Raw genomic sequence first — 23,400 nt, 5'->3', positions numbered from 1 at the left:
TAAAAAACAGAGACAGCAGTAAGCACGAAGCCCAAACCTGTGTATGTGTATCTGAAACAGATAATGCAATGTTAGGAAGCAGATGTGTGGCTGTTGTTATCAGACACGTTGGATTATCGAGGGGCTGATTTGATGCACAAGGCGATCGCAGCTGAAAATGAAATTGCTCTTTTGAGTGTATCTGTCCTTTGCGCTATCAGCAGCTCCTGGACTATCTCTCGTGCCGCAAGATCCTTGCATGCCGGTTGACATAATAAGCTGTGATATGCTGATTGCCGCTCAGGTTGCAGTCGTTTAATTGTGCATTAAAGGGAGAGGTGGCCTCGGACAATGTTGCCTTGATGAGAAATTGACATTTTGTGACCTGCTCTCCGCGGCCACTCAGGATGCCAGATAAGATGCTCAGTTGTTTTTAAGAAGAACCACTATTCTTCCCTCAAACACTTCTATGCTTCTGTTTGACCCACTTGATGAGTATAGATTTCACAGTGGCCCCCCTTTCAGCGCTCAAACTATAAGAGGTTCAAAACGATACCAGCCCTTATAGACAAAGGATAACCTTGCTCTTTCAATGTATTGATTCTTTATTAACTAGGTGGCTTAATGCAATGAAATGAGGGATTTGAATGAGCCCCATTTGGGGTGCTTTGAATAAAAAGCTTGCACTGTTTATGAATGACTACAATGAACCTTTGAAGCACCACAGATGCAGGATATGCTGATACAAAGACCAGTAGGAATATGTCACAATGTCAGAGTGCTTTGCTGAAAGAATATGACTAAAGAGCAGTTTTCATCTTTTATGGATGTTACACTTTTCCACAGGTTTCAAACAATTATCTCTATGGCAAAGTCTAAACACTACAACTTACAGACGAATCACAGGTTTGTCCTCAGAAGTTTCTACTGTCTTTTTCTTTTGTCCTGATTGTCAGTTTGTCTGCCAGCCAAACTGTACTTTGAACTGAAGAAGTCCACAGTTGAGGAGCTATTGTGTTTTTACTGAAAATTTTAATAAAACATCACTTATTCATTTCTGTTTCCATTCCAAATGTTGACATTTTTAAATTTTCTTCCCTGTAAACACATGTAAGCTATGTGGCAGAGTCATAAGTGGTGAGTAAAAATGACTTCTATACATTCTACAAAACAGAAAAAAATACAACCACAAATGGAGTGTTTTTTTTATCTCCAAGGTTGTCCCTCATGCACATTAGTCTCTATTGGATCTTAACAACTATCATATGGGTCACAAACAATTTATTTGACAATACAACCAACAAAGTTTTCTCCAAAATGGTCTGTATAGATAATTTAAAATCAATATAAAAATAAACAATGAAGTTTGACTTCCCCTTTAAAAAATGGACAGAGAGTCTTGACGGAGTAACACAAATTTTGAGGATACACATGAAATATATGCACATTGCATTTCATCAAATACAAAAAGAAAACAAATGAAGGCAACAGTTCTTGGCTGAATTATCTGTGCTGCATCACTATATTAAGGGCATGACGATTAATACATACATAATGAAAAGCAATATACAAAATTTCAGAGATAAATACATTATTTATAGTTGATATGTTACAAAATTTCCCTCAGTGAGCGCAAGTGTGTATTTGAACAGAAATATGACAATGAACTACTATACTCCTACATTCTCAATGGATTTTAATTTTGTTTTTAAATGTTTTTTGTTGATCTAAAAGAACATGAAAAAGACAGATGTATAAATATTTAGCACAAGTTTGGCAATATCACAATAGTCTACAATTTTTAACCACATATAAAACACATAAGGGAGTTGGAGCTAGAAGGGGGAGACTGCTCCTCATCAACAAGAAACAGACTTCACAGTAGCCTAGGAATGCATTAATATACAGTGCTAGCAAAAAAGTTGAAAAACATGGCAAAACACACTTGCTTAAAAGGAAGCTCTAGACATGGAAGTACATCATATTCATCAACAGAGCAGTGTTTTGTACACGTCAGTGTGCTTGTTGAATCAAAGAGGATTTTTTTTTACTTTTGAAGATGAGTTCTAGCTACAATAAATTACAAAATTTAAGTTAAAATGCAGGAATGAAACATGATACAACCATACCCACCCAGCCCCACCCATTTTACGCGTATTTGTTGTACTTTTATGATCAATTTTCTACATTATATATCTTATATATTTTCCAGTTGAAATTCAAACTGTCTTGGCCCCTGTGTATTTTTCTCACACATAAAAATACAAAAAGTCACATTATAAAGACACACAACTGTTGTGAATCTATTAAAAGAGAGTTGAAACAGAAAAACAATTTCTGAAGTTCATTGGCAAATGTACTGTACATCAGTGTTTTTACTTTACAACCAGATGGTGAGTCCACAGAGTCCCTTCCAGTATTGAATGCGTGGTTGATTGGACATATCCAAGGCCGAAGCACAACCCGACAAGTATACAAAATAAACCCTTCATCATCCTGTGTCCTCTTGTGATAAAATGCAGGAAAAAAAAAAAATCCCACAGAAAAAAAAATATTGTTCCTCATGAAATCCTTTTTTCTGCAGGTTTGCAAAAGTCATTTAGAAGAGGGGGGAAATCATTTCTTTTCTTTTTTTTCTTCTTCATCTTTAAAAACAGAACAAGCAGTTGACTATACATTACACCAGAGTTTTGCTGTGTGCTGAGGGGGTGTCCTGTGAAGTGGTAGTGTGTAGACTGGTGCTTGAGATGATGAAAGTGCATTTACATTGGAGGGACAACCAGGCCTGACATGGCTGGAAAAAACAGAGACAGAAAGAATACGATTAGTTTATAGGGCTAAAACAGGCATGGATATAAATATGAACATTGATAAAATAAAATCTAATTCTGTGTGTGTGCATGCATGTGCCTATGTGCTAGTGCATGCGTGTGTGTGTGTGTGTGTGTGTGTGTGTGTGTGTGTCCAGCCATCTGACACTGCACAAGTGCTTGAATGTATGCCTTAATGTGCCTGTTTGCGTATGTGCCTGTGAGTGTTTGCCGTGTCCGCCAGCCTGCTGCTGCACGTCCTCCTAACGGGGAGAGTTTGAAAACCTCCCTCCTGCTCTGACATTTCAGCCCCCAGCATGCCAGTCTTGCTATGTGTGATATTTCTCCTGGCGTTGGGGTAATGGCAAACAGTGGCCCAGACTCCCAGGAGATGTGGCCGTGGTGACGGCAGAGCAACAACACGGTCACTTCCCACAATGCCACAATGCTACAGTACTAGACACTCCTCAGACTCCCCTCAGATTCATTTCCTTCCTTTCCTCCCCTCATCTATCCAACACTGTACAGCGCATTAGTCCTACATTTCCACATTCCCCAAGTCGTGCCTCTGCGTCATTATCTAAGAGAGATTAGGCAAGATCAAAGGTAGCTTCCGTTATCTTACCAAGACCATCTGCTTAGGATATCATTAGCAACTGTACCTCACCCTGAGAGTTTATATATTCAGAATTTCACACGTTTTAACAATTAGGCAACTAGTGAAGTGCTGGGATGATATATTATTATATTGCTCTGAGTATATTTGTAGAGTCATGGTTGAAATGCTTTTAAGTTTGCCAGCGCAGATGATGGCAAGGCATTGCTCATTAATTTCTGCACAACATGTATTAATAAGTATGAACGTGTAGCAAGATGAACTTTAATTTCCCACTTCATTAAGCCCAATGTTATTAATCTTGGGGCACACACTTCGGCTAAGCTTGTTTTCAAAGCAATCATGTTGGTCATGACACATGCACAAAACCTAATAAACATAATTACTAAAACAATTCTGGGAGGGTCTTTTCCTGCGACATCAGAGGGGATCATTTGTACGAAAGGGCAATAAGGATGTATGTTTGCGTGTGTTGTTTGCACAGACGTGAGATGGCGCTTGTGTGTGTGTGTGTGTGTGTGCAAAGACATGTTCTGTGTGCGTGTTTGAGTGTGAACTGAAAGGTGTAAATTGGCCTGTCAAAATGCATATATTTGTAATGATTAATCCCTCACCAAACCGGACAGAGGCCTGAGCAGCGGTATCTGACCAGTAGTCCGTAGGGAAGGGATGAGGGGGTGAGGGGGGCTCACCTTGCAGTCCGTTGCCGTTGGCGCTGGTGCAGGAGGGGGGTGGGGAGGCCTGGGGTCGGACCACAGGGGCGAAGGCGCTCTTTTGTTTAACTGCAGAGACGATAGGGAGGGAAAAGGAAGGGGGGTGGGAGGGAAGTGAGAACGTGCTGTGAGTAGTGCTGGAGAGGGAGAGGGCAGTTAAGGTAAGGCTGGGATAGTATTACTGCCAGGGGGGATACACGATCAGTACTCACAGGCCCCTACCATCAACATCTTGTCTGGTTGAACAAATACAGGTGGCATATGGTGAAATACACATAAAAATGAATATTTCTTCTACTCTGAGCTACATGTGTGTCCTCCGAAGTACTTAAACTAAACAAGCCCCTGTGAATGAATAGTAATATATTATCACCATCAATAATGTTATAACCCTGTCAGTAGTGATTCATAGAAGTGAAAACGAATGTGGGAGCTGGAATTAAATCAGCAGCAGCTTAGTGCTACTAGAGCCTGCGATAGTGGCAAGCTACTCACTTCCATATGGGGAGTTGGCAGAGGATCCGTTGAGGAACCCAGGGGAGCTTGGCACTCCCAGGTTCATGCCGGCATTGCCGTAGCCATTCATGCTGTTGCTGACGGTGTTGTAGCTCGACTGCTGCGGGGTGCTGCTGGAGATGTAGCCCCGGGGGGACACGCTGCTGGTGTTCCGGCTGTAGCCCACTGAAAAACATGGGCGGTAGATGGAAAGGGAAGTTCATTCATTTCAGTGCTTACCAGGGAAATGTTCGCTGATTACAGTAAATTATAATGGAAAGTTACTGCTGCAATCAAACATTTTTATATCAGCACAAACTGCAGATGCCAGTTTAATACGATAAGAATTTGGCACTTAATTAGGCCCTTGAACTGCCTATATCATAGGTGAGGATGGGGGCAGTTAACCCGGTGTTCACAAACCTAATTTAGCTATTTTTTTATTTTAATGAGAAAAAAAGAGTGAAATTTAACTATTTACTATATTTTTTATTTAATTTTGCTGCAAACCCCTTGGAATCCCCTCAAGGACCCCAGTGGGTCCCTGGACCCCACTTTTGAGAACCACTGAGTTACGGAGCCATATCCTAAATCACATACCTTGGTCATTCCCTTGTGACTCAGACACATTGACTGCTAGCTGGCTGCTGAAGGAGTTGACTCCCATCATGCCGTGGGAGGCTGTGTTAGCGAGAGAGGGGATCTGGTTGTGGTTGCGGGGAACGCTGTACAGGGCCTCGGCGATGTCAGCTGCCCTCTTCAGAATGATCTCCTGAGAAGCACAGAGAAGGTAGAGGTTTTGTTATTTATGTTTTTTCTTATAGCTGTGCTTTCGCTTTGATGCATGGTTCATGGCTGTATGGTTAACACATGTAGCCTACATTGTTCCAGATATAGTGGTGAAAATACCCTTTGGTGATACTGTCAGTATATTTTCAATGCTTTCTTATTCGCTGAAGCAGCTGTGTGGATACAGACCTGATTGTTGTGGGGCATTCCATACAGAGCTTCAACAAGATCAGCCGCCCTCTTCAGTAGCACCTCCTGATGAGGAAAACAGGAAGAGTACATGTTAAGACCAGAATATGTTTGAGACCCCAGTGGTCCGTGCAGTAACAAACAATATCCAAAACAACATTACACAGCAGTGTCGTGCAGTGCTTTAGAAATGTTTACATATTCAACCGCCTAAATAAAAGCCACCCTGATTTAAGAGGCACCAGTGCTGCGTTTATACAGCACTACCACTTTACTGCTTCCAACCATGCAGAGCAGTGAATAATGTTCCCTATCTTAATTAAACTGGCATAGTCCTTTAAAAACAACACCTCACCCCTGATTCTGGGCTTCACGTTTGCTCTGGAGTTCAGTGCCGAGTCCCCTCTCTTCAGAACAATAAAGTGAATTAGCTCTGGGTTAATCTAGTTCTGTTGTAATGACATTAAGGAATTTTTCAATTAACCTCTTTGACTGGCTGTTGCAAAGGACTTCACAAATGACTTCCCATCCAGCAAGAGCTGGGTGCTTGTGCCTTGGGGACACGGATGCTCAGGATGTGGTCTTATCCATGTCTGCATGCTTGCCCCCGCTTGACAATGCGGATTAGCTGTGTTGCTTTGGCTCTTAACACTGAAAATGAGTTGGCCCCGGATCCTGTTCCCCCCACTCTGTTTCAGGCTTTTAGCAAGGTGGGGTTTGGCCCGTTTGTGTGTCTTTATCTGCTCTTTGAATTCAGCACTTACAATTAAATCCCTCTCGAGCGACCAGACTGCTCTCTTTGTTTTCTATAATACAGAAGGCAATATGCTCTATGAAAACCCTCTTCTCCTTTTAGAGTGCATTTAATCTGACAAAGGCAAGTTGCAGACATGGCTGTTGCGTGTGTTTTTAAAATGCTCGCTTGTTGTCACCTGCTGTAGAGCAGAGATTTGTCGACTGCGCTGTTAGAACCCTGGTTAAAAGCAATGCAAATCTGTCACCAGAAACATCTCAGATGGTGCTTGTTTTCTTCCCACATTCGCTGTGTTTTCTTTTGCGGGCCTCGGTAATTTGTCTGAAGTGTTCCATCACTTGGCAATAGCAGTGTGGGATTAAGACGGCAGCTGCCGTAAATGAATGTAAACACAGCCTTCGCGCCTTCAAACAGCGGCCTCCAAGACTTGGCCTGCATTTCCAAGGCACAGCCTATGTAGTGTGTACGGAGTGTGTGTATGGGCCCTTTCATCCTGAGGAGCATATCTACCACAGCCCTTGATTTATCAAGATGAATCACTGTAGAAGCCACTTCCAGCGTATGCCATGCTCTCTTATAGAAACATATCGCTTAATCCACCCCAAGTTACCGGATGGGTGGCTCTTAGAATGGGCATTTACCTCTGAAATTGGTGTGTATGCTCAACGTTGCATGCATCTAGTTTGCATACAAATAAAGAATTATGGTTGTCGTGAGGCAGGTAGACTAAATGAGAGGACCAGCTGTCTTGATGTGTTCTCATCAGGCAGAACAGATTTTTCTCTCTCTTGCTGAGTGAGATAAAGTGGTTTTCTTTCTTTTTGTCTGCAGTTAATAATTACCAATAATCTATTCTATCATATTTCAAGATCTCATACATGGCTCTCAATTTTAAACAACAATTAAAGCAATTAAGACTGTCGCGTTCACAAGCCATGTTTCATTCTCTGTAAAACGTCCTCTCCCTCCTTGTCCATATGGTACTTTGCAGCAGTGACATAAGGACAGCTTGGAAAAAGGAGGAGAAAAAACGATATTGCCTCTCATCCTTAATCTGTCGTTTACCGCGTGGTGTCTTAACTAACCAAGCTGACTCGCAAGGCTATGCTTAAGTGGCAACCTAGTCATATCCGAGGATGATGAGAAGTGCTGCACCCAATCAAGGAAGAAGTTTGTTTTCTTCTGACGAGACGCTTTCATGCGTATCAACTCACGCTGTGAATACGATTAACACGGAATAGTGTTCTGAGGGCATTTCCATGTAAATCTCAATACTACTCCAGCATAAGTGTAATTGGCTTTCTTGTCATGGAGACATATCAGAACACACCATGTTAAATTGAAACAATTAACGGCCTCAAATGATTTCTGTTGTTCTGTGACAAATGCGTGACAGATTTCTGCTATTGTTTGCCTTGCTTTGCATAAAGGTCTCGTGTTCAACAACTGTTTAAATGGGGCTGCTCAGATGACAGATCACCTAAGATTTAGAGGCGGTTTTTCCGTTATTGCCGAGAAGAAATTAGAGGAAGCCATAACAAATTATGTGTTATAAAAAATATCTAACAATGAGGAGAAGTGGTCTAAAACAGCGCTGAATGTGATTCTTCAAGCACTAGATTAACATGGATGTTGTATTTATATTATCACAGTTAATAAAAGAGGGCCTAGGTTATGTAGCTTGGAGTGCTAATGCCATTATAAAACTGTAAGGCAATTACTCTGTTAGCTCTAGCCTGAGGTAATGAATGCATTTAGAAGCATGGGGCCATTAGATGAAGGTACTTCAAAGAGCACAGGAAGAGAGATTCATTTAAATACATGGGTAATTGCTTGACATGAACACATTTGTAATATTTTCTCCTTGTGGATTACACAAAGAATTGGAAAAGAATGGGCTTATGCTCATTTTGGGAGGAAAGAAAAGAATCCAAAGCAATCAGCTTAATAATAAAACAATATTGAGTTTCCACTTTTAATTTCATAATGAATCTAATTTGTTACAGAAGAGAGAAATTGAGTGTGATATAATGTGATATCCAGTCTATTTGTCCATTACTGCCAGAGGGCACAAAATGGTATTATAAATTGTCTTTTTTATATTATGAATAGAAAATTGTTTTATAACAAGATCTTAAAAAGGAGGGTGAATTCCAAAGTCTCTCTTCACTTAACGCGATGCCCGCAAACCAATCTCCTTTCTCATCACTTGACTGCTCACACTTATTACTTTCATATTCACCCTGGACTTTGCATTGAATTTTTATATCTCCACTCCTCCCACAGGGTCAGACTGTCATCTACGATGTTGTCTTAGAATTACGAGGTAAACTTCAATCAGAGGCAGCTTCCCCCCTTTTTTCTCTGTGTAGCAACAATATTAGCGTGCATCCCTTGCTATCCATGAGCACTCCCATATTGGCTTTCTGTCTCCTTACAATTACCACGTGTCTTACTGGTCCCAGGGAGAAGGCTGGTGGAAATCAATATAGCGCAGTAATATTATCAACTGGAGGGTGAAGTCATGGGAGGGGGGGTAGAGGCGGTGAGTGGGCTTGGTGTCGATTTGCCTTTCTGCTAATGCACACCGCGCGTCCTCCAGCTTTATCTTCTTTTTATAGAGTCTCCCAACCTCACCTGCACCCTGTAATGGCTGTTCTCTATATGCTGTTTCTGTTTTCATTCCAAATGTACATGCCAGCCTCAGCCTGCCGCAGGCTGTTTTATTGGGAATGTGCTTTTGACCCCGAGAGCTGACCCTCAGATGGCAAGCTTAACAATGACGAATCACTTGGTGGGATCATTTACATGCCCCCTGAACCCCATATTTGGGTCCATTAGAGAGCAAATCAAATATTTATGTTGTTTATTGGAAGTGCAGGGTTTCATCTCACTCTGTGATTGTTTCATGCAAAGGCTGGGAGACCGTGCTATATTAAGTATACGCACACCCGGGAAACTAATCTTGGGTTCAGTGTCAAAATCTGTCTCACAGCCAACAGCGCTTTTGTATTCAAGGAAAGAAGTAAGGTTTCTCTGTAATAAAGCTGTGTTTAACATTGTTACTGTCTTTGTTCAAAAGATGTGGATTTCACAAAGACGCAGTGACTTTATAAAATGGAAACAGTGTAGCTAGATTGACCGGTGATGCCTGCGGAGATAGAGTAAGTCATGTGGCTATTAAAGGTAAGTGTACTTTACCTGTTGGTCTACGTTTACAGTTGAAATTAGAGTAACATTTCATGTCTAGGTGTTGTTTCCTGTCTCCACAGGGACTGAGTCTAATTGAAACACTTCATATACTGAACCTGGGACTTGCTGTGATGTTCCATTTCTCCACATTGCCTTGGTCAAACGTCTATAGCTACCACACAGTCTGTTCTTTATTAAATTGTCCGTTGGACGTTAATGATATTGCTGTGTTGCATGCTGGGATTTAATAGATAAGGTCTTTAAAGGTTTTACAGTATTATTAAAACTCTGAGGTGGCCACCACTTTACTACATGCCAAGGGGTTTTGAATGTACTAATCAGTCATATTATTACACTTGACACATCTGGAACGTCAGTCACCAAAATTGTTACTGGCAGGGTGGCAATTAGTGAAAATACACAGATAGATTTTATCAATCGGAAATGGAAAGAGCAAAATAATCAAAGGGAATGAAAAAAGTAAAAGAATCAAAGAGTTTCTACAGGGGAGGGAAATAAAAAAAAGAAACACGTGCACCTTAGTTTTCATGCTAGGTCTTATATCAATATGGCAGCCTATTCATGTGCCACACCAGTGTGTCTATAACTGATGTGGCTTTCAACTCCTTCACCCAGGTTCAAAAGAAAACAATAAGAAAGCCAAAGCATAATAACATGCAGTCTTTGTCTATTAGCTGCAGTAAGACTAGGGGGTTTACGGCACAGGGTTCTGTAAACAAAAGATTAAACCAAATCGAGCTGCAGAAAATGAAAGGAAAACATGAGTGGGGTAATGAGGGTGCAGACGTCGTTTCTGACCAGATTACCATCTCCACAGACTACTGGAGAGGAAAACGCCTGATTGAGCTATTTTACCACACAGAGAGTTTACGCCTCTCTCCACACACAAAACCAATACCATTACCATGCTGGTTAGTGGGTAAGCCACATATGTGAAGCAAAGCTGTCACGGTTTGGGGTCACAGTGCTCTGCCTTGATGGTAATGTTGTGTTTATTTGTCATATTTAGAGTATTAAGGCATTACAACCCAGACAGCTCTGTCTCTTGGCTGTTCTGTGTTTTTCTAGGCTGCAGAGACACTGTACTGACCTTTGGTAACCTCTCAGGATCGCCAGGGTGTCTGGGGATGACCTTCTGCAGCCTCTGGAAACCATAGTCAATGGTTGGCTCATTCAGGGCTGAAAGAAAGAAAAGGAAGATGAAAATTGGTTTCAGGGCTAATTTTGACAGAGACAGGAAGAAACTAATTGAGAAATCTGTTAGAGTTTACAGTATAAAAGTTATTTCAGAATGCCTAATTTCAAAGAAACCTCAGGGGTGAGACGATGTTTTATGAAACATTACCGGCTGGGAGGGGGCAAACGACAGAAAATGACACGGGTTCCTCTGACACTTGTGTCACCAAGTGTTATTCCATTAACAGTCATGATGACCTACATCAGTCTGAGAATCCTTCAGAAGGACCCTCCCCCTTTTTATCTGCTTGAGTATATTGACTACAGAAAACTACATAGAGAGGTCTTTTAATCTAACAGAGCTTTAATAATCTGTGAAAGGCTGTCCACACATTGATCTAGTGTAAGTTGCTGTCATTTCACCCTTCTGCACCAACTGTACTGCAACACTGGGCCTGTGAAATACGGCAGCGGATCCCATGGTGCTATTAATCTCTCCCACCCCTCAAATAGTAATCTGGGGCATGAGGCATATTGGGCGATGAATCAGAGGCACAAAGTAAATGAATCATAACCCAGACTTTGGTGAGAGCAGGGCGTTTTATGTCTGACAGTCCTAATGGGTAATTGAAGGCTTCCTTACAGCTCCGCCTGATTCTAAACAATCATGTGTACACTCATAGGCAAGACAAGGCAAGGGAGGGAGGGCAGAGGAGAGAAGGAGGGGAGGAAAGGAGTGGAGCAGTCTAAAGGGGGAAGGAATGACTTAATAGAGAACATCACTTCTCAATGTAGATATCATTTTCAGGAGAGTAACTCCGCCGAGCAAGGCGCTTCATAAATCAATGGCTTTCTATGGAGACTAATAAGAGCTGCCTGCCTCTATTCATTGTTCAGCCTGTAATTTGGCCCATCACTCATTACTCAGCATGTAATTTCAGCATTAACACTACACAGCTCGCTGAACCTGCTGAACACCAAGAGAACGTGAAAGCAAGTGAACTACCCCCCCCCCCACACACACACACACACACACACACACACACACACACACAAGCAGGGCCACTGAAGCACAAGCTAGGGAGTCATGGCACTCCTCCTCCTTCTTTTGTTCCCCCCTCATCTAAATACACATGCAAGCATGCTCACGCACAACCTATGGACACACACACGCGCGTGCTTACTGTACCTACTCACGCATACAAACAGTAGCGCAAACAGTCATGTACTCACATACATACGCACAATCGAACACATGCACCACTTCTGCCAAAACCTGAAAACAGTAATTGCCAACTCGACCGTGATCAAATGGAGCAATTATGTGTTCAAGCATGGACAATGCACGGTGCTAATCGATAGCAAGGATCCAGCTTGCAAATACAGTGGTATTGTGCCCTGCCAACCAGGCACACCTGAATAAACGCCCCACCGCAACAACATACACTGCTGGAAATCTGATTTGACATGTCATCATGCGTCCCGATACGACAATGGTCTGCTTTGGAATGTGGGGGGGCACCATCTTCTCCTTAATAAAGGATTGATCTGCCGTATTGATCGCACATGACAAGGCTGTAGCAAGGAATTTGCCCCCTTTCTTTTGTTATTTCCACCCCCTTTTTTATCTATGCACTCTGGCAGTCCCGTACATGTGTACATACACACAAGCATGTGCATATGTGTGTGCGTGTGTGTGTTTGTGTGTGTGTGTGAGTGTGAGTGCACGTGCCCAGCTGAGAGAGTGTATGTGCACGGCAGCCCTGCCAGACCCCGCTGCTCAGTGTGATGTAAATTGTGTATGTGTAAAAAGCACTCCATAATCAGGCCATCCATCATCAGAGGCTGTCAGTGGGCTCTCTCAGGGTGATACATCACGCTCTCCTGTCCTCTGCCTCAGCTGGGGCCTACACAACCCGCCAGGCATGCTGGGAACACAGCCGGAGAGACGTACAGTACAGGACAAGACCTAGGCTGGGAGAGGTGTTCTGTTTGATGTGCCTTTCCAATGATAATGATGCCCTACTGTAAATGCAGACCCAAGAATTATGATGAATGTGATCTGGAGGGTATACCCTTTATCAGCGTTTTTTTTTACAACTTACATACAGTATTAAATGCCTACATATGGAGAAATTTAAATGTGTCAAACAGAACAAAAGTTACATTTAAACTTGTCTGAGTTTAAAACATGGCTCAGTGTTCTGCAGTCGCAGTCCAAGCGTCAGGCATGATCTCCGCATGTCGACATGTCGCCATCTCATCTATCATGGAGATGATCTTTGTAACAACCCCAGCGTAATGAAATTGGTGACACAGACCGCCATCTGCTATTGATTTCATGCAAATGCTTTTGACAGCTGATGGAGACTTGCATTAGCACTAAACGGTGCTGTCAGTTGATGAGTTGACAGTTTTGTAGTCATGGCATGTACACTGGTGCAGACAGACACAGACAATGTCAATAATCCTGTAAGAGCTGCTGATGATATATACTGAGGACTTATATTGAATCTGGACAATAAATGTGTTACATGTGTATTCATCGCATTGCTCTGCACATTTTTTCTTCCGAGCAAAGATTTTCCTTCATCCGCTGAGCTTTCACAAGAATCATTGGGACCACTCTTCTTACTTTTTCTTACACCACACACATTGACAGCAGCCTTGCCTCCCCCCTTTTCCTCCCACCTCTTCACCCTATGTCTTTTTTAATCCTTGGCACATCATTATGTTCCAACTTCACACTCTGTCGTAAACTTAAACCACTCTCTTCTAAAGATATAACAGGCAAATCATGCCCTTGCATGACTCCATGCATGCCAGAATTAGTTTGGCCCTCCTCGTCCTTCCAACACAATATGGTGAAAGGAAGGGGGTGAGGGTGTGGAAGGAGCGTGTGTGTCCCCCCCTCCCCGTAAGGGTTCTCAGTTGCTGCAAGGAAACATGAAACCCTCCACACACATCCCATAAATCCTGCACTGGGTGGGGAGTTTAGCTGAGGGGAGGAGGGACCGAGGAAGGAGGGGGGATCAGAGAGGAGGCATGATAGGGTTGGGTAGGGTTGGGGGGGGGGGGGGTCGTTGGCACGTTCCAGTCACGCCCGCTTCCCGGCTCGCGGCCAATCAATACCACTTTCCTGTTTTAGAGGCGGGTAATTATGAGGTGGAGAGATTGTGTGACCTCTCACCCCTGCTGCATTACTCGCCTGATATTAAGATAAATTGCCTGATTTTGGGTAAACATATGCTGCAATTCAAACTGTCAGCACTGGTTTGCTCAGGGATAATTTGTATTGATCTCCTGGCTTCTTCCCCATTTTGCTTACTGACCTCATGGATAATTAGAGAAAAAGAGACACGGGGAGGTAAGGCAGGGCTTGCATTTGAATACTTTGCAGGAGAGATGAAGAGCACATGGGAAAGGGGGCCGAGGGAACATTATGGACTAATAGAATTTTCATTTTCTCTCATTTTCTGTTCAGATTTAGACAGGTTGCATGTTCTGTCCAATTACAACGCTATGTTTTTTCCCTGCTTGTGGCAGATATACAGAGATATAATTGTTCATAGATTTGTTTCCGTAGTTGGAGAAGATTAAAATTTAACAGAAGTAATGAAACAATAAAGTGACAGCAAATATCAAATTTAACAGCTGATAACCAAAAGAATGATTGCCATATTTGAGTAAAAGGAACATGGTAACTGATTTCTTGACAAAGTAATCAGTACATGGAGGTTAGGAAAAACATCCTTCATGGAGGTTAGGAAAAACATTTTTTCCAATATTTCAGTGTTTTTTTCACTCTAGAGAGTGAATGATCATGTTTCAGAATATGAAGAAATGGAATGCATGACTCGGTGTGCAGCTGTGACCATATCATTTCCAATTTTGAATATCACGCATGCGCACAAGCATGCATTCAGTGGAATTCCTCTGCCTGGAATGTGTACTTCCCAATCATATTTTGATCTAACACCTTAATCTGCCCGTCCTTTCATGGTAGAAACACATTTTCTCTGAGAGCTTCTTGAGCTGCCCCAGCTAGCCACTTTACTTAAAATGTAGAGTGGATGGCCTGTACATGGCATCTGAGCGTGGTCTGCTGCTTCTTCTCCATGTTCTCTAGAAATAGGACACGAGTAACCGCTCTACAGGAACTGTGTAACATGGCTGACGTTGGCAGCCAGAAGTGCTTACATGGCAATACATCACTGTGTGCCCTCGGCCTATATGGAAGTGGACTGAACACATGTATTGACTTACAGTATTGGGGTATAAACATAGGGAAATGTTTGAGCAAAGCAGTAAATTTAAGGGAAATTGTTCCTTGTTAAGTCTATGAGCCTGAATAGAAGCCCGCACAGAGTACTAGCATTCCTGCCAGCCATTACAGCTTATTACGATAACTCTATCTTTCCAGGAGATAAAAACCTAGCCTTGTTGCCATTTGCCAGCTATTACTTTCGCTAATTATACTTAACTGCTTCGAGCTTATCTCCACTCCTCCTACACCATTGAGCAGTTATTTTTTTCTTTCCCCTTAACACAAATTAGAGGTGGAGTGGGAGTTGGAAAGGGGGAGACAGATAAACAGCACAGGCAGAAGTTCATTCAAGTGTTATTGCATTTGTGACTTGTCAAACAGTCTAACTGAAGCCTTCTAGGCACCTGTGGTCTGTTAGATGGATGCAGTTCAGAACAGCATCAACACACATAATGACCTAGTCTCTCTGATGTTTAGAGTCTACTGGAGACATAGAAAGAGTAAATATCTTCGCAGTGTTACTATAAGGATTAAAACTTAAATGCTGTGCATACAAAGAAGATAAGATATTCAGAGGTCATGCTACTGCTCCACAGTATAGATATGTTCCAGTGTTGAGAGAAGAGAAAACACGCATGCAGATGTAGAGACCATCTTCAAAAAACCAAACCAAATTGGAATGTTCACAGCAAACCCACGCAAAGCAAACCTCATCTGTTTTAACACTGACCATATCATCTCCATCCACTGCAGCCAGTTATCACTGAGTGATTCCATCTCCAGTAGTCTCAAGATGAACAGGAAATTAAAATTTCAAAGATCTGCAGTTAGGATAAATCAATGGAGACAGATCAATGTTCATTGAAATTTCATGAACTTTGAGCCAATACAGATGAAAAAACCTAGACAGTTACAGTCTCCAGCAGATATTGCTCCTGCAACAGATAAAATGTAATTAACACGGTTAAAAGGGAGCACTGTTACAGATTGCACATCCATAATTTCAGACTCCCTTCATATCGGTCGTATTATTAGAAAGGCCCAAAGACACCTGTTCAATCCTCTTAGATGACATCTAAAGTATGTGTGCCACTTCTCTAAGGACACCGGCGGACTTTCACACATTACCGGCCAACAGAAATCAAATGGGCTCCCTTCACAGCTGATTGCAAGCGCAAATTAATATTGTAAAATGAAGATCAATACATGGACGGGGCACAGATCGATGACGGCTAAATTACGGCTGCGTTTTCCCCCTCATTCAAGATGAGTTGTGTTTTCCTCTCAAAGTCAATACCGTGCTGCCTCCCTCATTCATTTCTCAATAAACTTGCCGATGAATTTCAATCAAAATGCAGCAGTGGAGGAGGGAGGGGAGGAGTTCTTTTAAAGCCCGTTGGGTGTGGATCATGCTGAAAATGGGGCAAGAAGAGGAGGTAGAGAAAGGAGGAGGAGGAGGAGGGGAAAGATCCTCGTCTATCAAGAGCCCCCTCCCTGCGTCCTCCGTCTATCTTTCCTGTGGCAGAGGAGTGATGCTGTGACTTAGTGAGGACAATCCATTTTAAGAGCCATTACAAAACAGACCTCTAACGATACTGTGGGACAAAAAGTGGGTCCAATTAAAATTAAATCAATGAATACCATCCTTACTGGGAGAAAAAACACACCCATACTTTCATTTTTCTCTTGAAAAGATACCCACAATACATTTCACAGAGCGATGTAGTGGGGGGAAAATACATGCTCAACTGCAAGTACTTATTTCAATCAATTTCCCAGAGCTGGATTTCACAGGTCACTTGCTGATAACACGCTGTGGAATAATGCCACAGTGTGCTTCTCAAAGCCTACCTGACAAGCTGCCTGACAGTGGGGGAGTGCAAGCACGTGTCACGTCAGCCCTCTAATTGGGCACAAGGACCTTCCTCCGTGGAACCTTGTCGCGCGCCACACAAGCTCACAAGGCCTTCAAACCAGGCCCATCTAACTTGGCAACGACCGTCTGCTCCAGTCCTGTGGAGCTAGTGCTAAATACCAGAGTTGTAATGAGACAGGCAGGTATGGGGATATGGCTAGTGGATAACACGCTTTGACACATGCTAAAACTGTTGTGCCAACTGGTTACAACCTACTTGACTGTGGCGATGACATTTATAAATGTCTATTTCATTCTTACTTGGAGCAGTTCATACTGCAGAGTCGATTTTTTTTAATCTGCAGATAAATAAATAAATTATCTCAAGCCTGAAATGCTTTGTGTAGTAGATTTAGGGATTTGAAATCAACAATGCTTATACGTAGTATTTGGTGTGTGCGTTTAAGTCCTCCTCTAAAGCTAATGTGTTTACATACCTCCTTGAATGCCTTTGATTATAGCATATCTTTGCTGTAGGCCACACCCCATCACTGACCAGTAACCAACAGAATACCAAACCCAACCCTGCAGGACAGGAAATGAAAAGGAAGCTGTCCATCTGATCAGCTTCTGAGTCTGGGACTTCAAAGTGACGGCAGGGTGGAGAGGAGACGCAAGGATAGACCCAATTCACGAGCTCAACAGCACAGGGCCCTATCTGATGTGCTCCGATAAAGACGTCCGGGTTTGTTTATTTAAATTTTTAGAGAGGAGGGTCCAAAACTGCAGCAATTTGTTCCTCTTTGTAAGAGTGAAGTGAGTTTAATTTTGGATTTGAAAACTGGATATCACTATTTATATCTCTGACTTGCAGCACTAAAAGGTTGCCGGTTAAGTTTAGGTGGACATCTATTGTACATGCATTTAAGGACATAGAATTTCTTTTAAGATTCATAGAGTAATATGTAGTTGAAGCTTAACTAAAGAGACCTCACTTCTGCACTATGAACATTTTCCTTTTTCTATCTCTTACAGTGCTGACATTTCTTGATCTCCACCAGTATTGAGTGAAGCACACATGACCCCTTTGTCCTTATGTTGATGAATGACTGCCTCATACCCATTTTGTCAGATTTTGGTGCAGTGGAGTCGATAGCGTCACCTTGACGAGGAAAGTTTGTGATCCATCAGCCCTCAAGGCTGTCTGGCCTCAACTAAGGCCTGGCAAGAGCAGCTCACTGTATGGGGCATCTACTCCATCCAAAATCCTTCACCCAGTGTGCTGCGATCTTGTGAGGTCGAACGAATGGCTCTTATTACTGCCACTTTACAGTGAGGGGGAGAAAAAAAAGAAAAAAGGAATAAACACTTGACTTGTACTAATAGCTGAGAAGCCATGCTGGTCACCAAAGGTCTGAAGACGAAGCACCCTGTCAGTGCCCAGCTTGGGAAATTAGCAAATAATGTTCCCTTCCCCCTGACAAATGTGTGACAGCTCGCCTTCGCCAATCATTCTCTCCTAACGTTATGATGCATGTCCTGGATCCCCACTGGAGGATACAGGCGAAGTTTACTGACCCTCAATTTACCCATGACAAATGGGGTCCCGGTAAATGTGCGTTTTCTGGGGCGCGGAAGGGGTTCATTTTAAGCAATCCTGGTTATGTGGATGTCACTGATTAGGATAAATAGTGCCTGAGTCGGTTTGGACTGCTTGCAGAACCGTATTACCAAGGGCCTGCATCGTTGCCCCTGGAGGGGAGCACTCGTGGAAACTTGGCCAAGACAGAAAACCAAAAGCTCTGATGCAATTAGGAGCTTAAATTGAATAAATTATATGGTCAAAGTTTTTATTTATGATTTACTTTTTCATACAGTGTTGTGACTATGCAGTAAAAAGGTTAGAGTGCTGCAAATGAGGCTGAAAATGAAGACTTTCTCTTTAAGAGATATCTGATTAAACCAGCATGTACTGTTTGCAGTGCTTAATAAAGTGGAAAGTATAATAAAGTATTGACCTCAGGTACAGCCAGGACTCCTTTTTATTTTCTACAACCTTGCTGACAGTTGGACCAATGGATAACCAATACATGGATTAGACAGAGGACAAGCTAGCAAGCTCCAAGGGACAACATTTTGTTAGAAGGTAAAAGGTATAGACTGTAAAATAGCAAAAATAGCCAACATGTCATTCCTTTAAAAATGTACCAATTAAAGTACAGATACAAGCTCCTTGAAGCAGTCTGTAAACTATAGCCCACTAAAGTTTTATATAGTATGTCTGTTTGTCTCATTAGTGTTTTAAACATTCAATAGTCAATGCCAACAGGATTATTTGACATACACTACAGGGTGCTCTCTTTCTGAGAATGGATTGTGAGTTTTGGAGCCGTTCCAGGGTACTAACCCGAGTGAGGACGTGTCCCTCTGCTGTTCGAATTGGCTTCAGTCTCTTCTGTGTTGACTCTTGGTAATTTGTTATAATTTCTTAAATTGAGCGAGTTAAATCTCCACAATTAGGGTGGTGGTGCAAGAAGTGTCAACATGAAGGAAAAAAAAAACGTCTAAAAAGGCACTTCTCTCAAGCCGTGCTCTCAAGTTACGCTTGAAGCCATACACTTTGATAACTAGATCTTTGATATGCACATGTTGCTCTCCAATGTGACACCGGAAAATTCTGTGCCTTTTGGACAGCACTGTGTCACTACATGCCCTTTTCAGCCCATGTAATTTGCTATTGTAACTCCAGGTCATTTCAAACCTATTTGCTCGTGTAGTGCCATATTTTTTTTCAAGTGGCGTAGCACAGAAAGAAAAGCTATGCTTTGAATTGAGCTGTTTCACTCTTAAACAAATGATCCGCTCTCTCGCGCTCAATGCATCAGCCCATTCACTTTTTAATGTCTGTAAGAAGTAGCTAACATCCCTTCACCTAGCAATTACTGTACATATGGAGTCAGTGATACCTAATTCTAGCGTTATGCATTCTGCGCTCTTTAACGGTTTCATTCTCTCAAGTGTCAACCCTTGTACAATAAGGGTGAGCCACACAGGGAATAGCAGAGCAGAGGAGCCGGACCTGTCTATTGGTGACTTTCTCTTTTAATTCAGCGCACTAATCAATTGTACCACCGTTGCCTCCAGGGGTAATTGTATCTTTATACTAACTGGAAGTGAGTAGGAACCCAGGGAAGACAGAGAGAAAGAATGGGGGGGGAGGGAATCAACAAAGATAGAGAGAAGGGGACACGTTTCCCAGTAAAACCTGATGGTAATCATCCCAATCCGCTTAGCCTCTGTGACTAATGGGGTCTGTTCTTAAGGGACCTGGCACTTTCACCAGGGTGCTATAGAAGCCATTAATGTCTTAACTTATACACCTTCTCCGGGCTGTGCAGTAACACATGTACACACAGACACACATCCTCATGCACACACACGCACTCTCTTCCTCTCGCTCGCACAACCTCTCACACAAACAGACACACATACATTTACACAGCCACACTGCACTCCTGTTTCATTATCCTGGTGCCTTGTTGGCCTCTGCTCCGCTCCTGCTAGGGAGGTTAAATGCAGGAGAGCTGGGCCAGACTGCACGGTTGGAGGAGAAGGGGACGGATGGCTGGGGGTGGTAGTGGTGGAGTTGGTTTGGGGAGCGAGAGAGGGGGGACTTGATGAGAAACAGCTGCCCCAGGTTGGAGGGGTCTGGATGGGGGTGGGGGGTTCCAGCCCCCACTTTGCAATTCTGCTGTGCTCAAGGCCAGGGCTGTGCTGGAGACCCGGGGGTGCTGGGGGAAGTGAGAGTGCTTTGACGCGCCCCCGTTTCATTCTGCCCGTCAGAGTTAGAACAGACAGAGGCTTCCAGGTCAGACAGGCTCTGACCCCCGCAACCTCTGTCTCCTCACCAATGATGACAGATAAGACCACCACTTCCTTCTGTTAGCCAAGATAATCAGATCCCTTACTTATAGTGTGATACACACACCCTCTCTCTCTCTCTCTCTCTCTCTCTCTCTCTCTCTCTCTCTCTCTCTTACACACACATCTCTCTCTTCTCTTTGCACACTTTCTCTTCTCCCGTGAATTCATACTGAACACGCATGAGAATAACTTTCGACACACTCGTGCACTTAACCTGGAGACTGCTTCTCTAATCTGATTCATAAAAAAATTAAACCGCACTTTGTCTTACAAAATCAGCAAATTAGCAGCAAGCATTATCTGTCTCGCAACAGGACAGATAAAGAGAATTGGCAGAATGAGTTATCCCGACAGCTTGAGTCTTACAGAGCTTGGCAGTGCCCTTGTATGATGGCAGGTCAGAGGGGGATCGAGTTGCACTTGTAGGTGCCCCTCCACAAAAAACCTTTTCGCTAGCAGTGCAGATCTCTCACAGTTTAACATTCAGCAAGCAGGCCCCTGGTTAGTTCATTATTAGCGCCTGGTCTTGAGAGTGAGTGCTCCATCCAGACAGGGAGGTATGGGTGGGGGAGGAAGAGAAGGTTTTGACTCACCAGTATAGACAAATCTCCCGGGGGCACCTTTGCAGAACTGCTTGGACTTGTAGGACAGCGTGACTTCCACAACACCGGGGATGTGCCGAGGTGGAGTCTGGACTCGAATGGCGTGGGGAGTTATCAGCTAGATTACAGAGAAAAAGAAAACATGAATGACCCTCTGTAATAACCAACTAGAGTCTGAACTGTTAACTACTGGCTTGAAAGTTTGTTTTGAGTTGAACAAGTTGTTCTAAATAATACTTTAATTAAAATCAATCAGTTTCATTACAATTTCACATCATTTTTGTCAAATCTATAATCAAGATCACACCTCACTCCATACGAGCATGGTGCCGAACACGACTTGTAGGCCATCAAAGAAGTTGTCCCCTATGATGATGACAGTGGCTCCTCCGGTGGTCCATCCCTCACTAGGGCTGATAGCCTTGATGCATGGGGTGGCTGCTTATCCAAGACAAAGAGAGAAGAGCAGATTCAGCACCTAAGCTTCAACAATCTGCCCCATGTCTCTTTCTACAAAGACACATGACTGCATCACCCCTACGTTCAGCCTTCCATGTGTCTCTCTCACAAAGACATATCATGGAAATTACCCCTGGAAAAAAAATGATGGATTTGTCCTTTAAGGCATGAGAATCAAAATCATTTATCAGCGCGCTGGAGTGGTGTAGTTAAGCAGACCCTTCAAATGGTCCACTTCACAAAGGCTAAACGCCGGGCTCGCCAGGAAAATGATTTGATGGAGCAAATTATGTGTCAGGGCAAATGTAGCTATCAGAATTGATTAAGCATGCACCCGCATGTACAGTAAAATTTCAAAGTTGAACAAATCTTAAATGAGTCAAGAATACGGGCTGTTAAAGTGGAAATGACAAGCTAAAGCTTTGCTGGTTCATGTTATTTCATTACCTTTGTTCTGTATATGCAGTACAGTGCAGGCACACTGAAAGGAGTTTCAGGTTTCATAACGTGAAATGCCCTCATGAATTATTCAGATTGAGTTTTTTTTTTTCTTTCTTTTTGTGATCGATTCAATCCATTTCATATTGTTTATTACAATGCTTTTCATCTGGCATGACTTCTGCTATGTAGCTCTGCCATTCATCAACAGTCTGGGTTGTTATTATAATCTAATTTGAGTGATCTGGTGCCTCACATTCACTGTCATTTGATGCATTACCTTAATATGGTGTTCAGCACAACACCGTGTTTACAACAGAAATAGCATGACGGCTAGCCATAAAATACCAATATCAAATTTAATCTATTTCCATCAATATCTTTTAATACACTATAAATTGTGCATGTTTTCCCTACTCCTCAAAATGTGAGCAACTATTTCAGCAACTTCCTTTTTTCTTTACAAGCTTGTTCTAAACCTCTATTATCCTTTCCATCCAGTAAGTAAATCACAGTCAGCCATTGTTGTATGGATCACCTCAGACAAGACATCTTCCTTTGTTTGCCTTGCTGTTGGGTCTGTTCAGGTCATGTTTGCTCTCTCTCCCTGCCCATAAAGTGCACACACACACATTGGTACTACAGGGAATCTGACTTTAACAGGCGCTGTTGACTTCATGCTAATCACCTCGTACAGATTTTCATTTGTGAGGCCTGGAGGAGTGACATTTGCTTTCCTTAATTGCGAAGCGGAGCGTCTGAAAGAGGACCAACCCTCTATGGGCATGCTGGGCCCCCTCTAAGGGCCTGACCTTCATCAGTGTGGACGATTACAGCAAATAATTCACCCTTCAAAATTACTGTAAACAAATTGACTTTGGGGATGGGGGGGGCAGGAAGGAGGAGGAGGCAAGAAGAGGGCCTGATGGTGACAGTGACTGTTGGGGGGCAGCTGCAGCCTGAAACCTACGACAGGCATACACAATCACGCACACAAACACAGACGCACCACCTTGGAAATCCCAGTGCCCCCTCCCACACACAGAAGGACCCATGGAGAGGCAGCGACTGAGGCCCTAAGCCGTCCACCCTTCTGCCTAAAAATTTGCATATGTCTCAAT

At 42.9% G+C, this 23,400-nt stretch overlaps 1 protein-coding gene across 8 annotated transcripts in view; it reads right to left on the bottom strand.

Annotated features, from left to right (window-relative positions):
• Positions 1–991: 991 nt before the first annotated feature.
• LOC119917216 (transcription factor COE3) overlaps positions 992–23,400 on the bottom strand; it is a 67,471-nt gene continuing 45,062 nt past the window's right edge. For 2 of the 8 annotated variants that reach the window (XM_038737416.1, XM_038737418.1), the window contains exons 9-16: positions 21,690–21,823; positions 21,374–21,500; positions 10,649–10,737; positions 5,592–5,657; positions 5,214–5,385; positions 4,614–4,799; positions 4,020–4,187; positions 992–2,773 (exon numbers count right to left, since the gene is read on the bottom strand). In XM_038737416.1, coding sequence (XP_038593344.1) covers positions 2,742–2,773; positions 4,020–4,187; positions 4,614–4,799; positions 5,214–5,385; positions 5,592–5,657; positions 10,649–10,737; positions 21,374–21,500; positions 21,690–21,823 — 974 coding nt within the window. In that variant the 3' untranslated portion in view covers positions 992–2,741. The remainder of the gene's footprint in view (positions 2,774–4,019; positions 4,188–4,613; positions 4,800–5,213; positions 5,386–5,591; positions 5,658–10,648; positions 10,738–21,373; positions 21,501–21,689; positions 21,824–23,400) is intronic. The other 6 variants (XM_038737417.1, XM_038737419.1, XM_038737421.1 and 3 more) reach the window with 4 other exon arrangements.

This window comes from Micropterus salmoides, unplaced genomic scaffold (assembly GCF_014851395.1).
Source record: "Micropterus salmoides isolate LMB-PRFRI ecotype aquatic unplaced genomic scaffold, ASM1485139v1 Ms_hic_scaffold_22, whole genome shotgun sequence".
In the NCBI taxonomy this organism is placed as follows: domain Eukaryota; kingdom Metazoa; phylum Chordata; class Actinopteri; order Centrarchiformes; family Centrarchidae; genus Micropterus; species Micropterus salmoides.
Note: the sequence above shows the minus strand (reverse complement) of the source record. Positions and strands in the feature narration are given on the sequence as shown.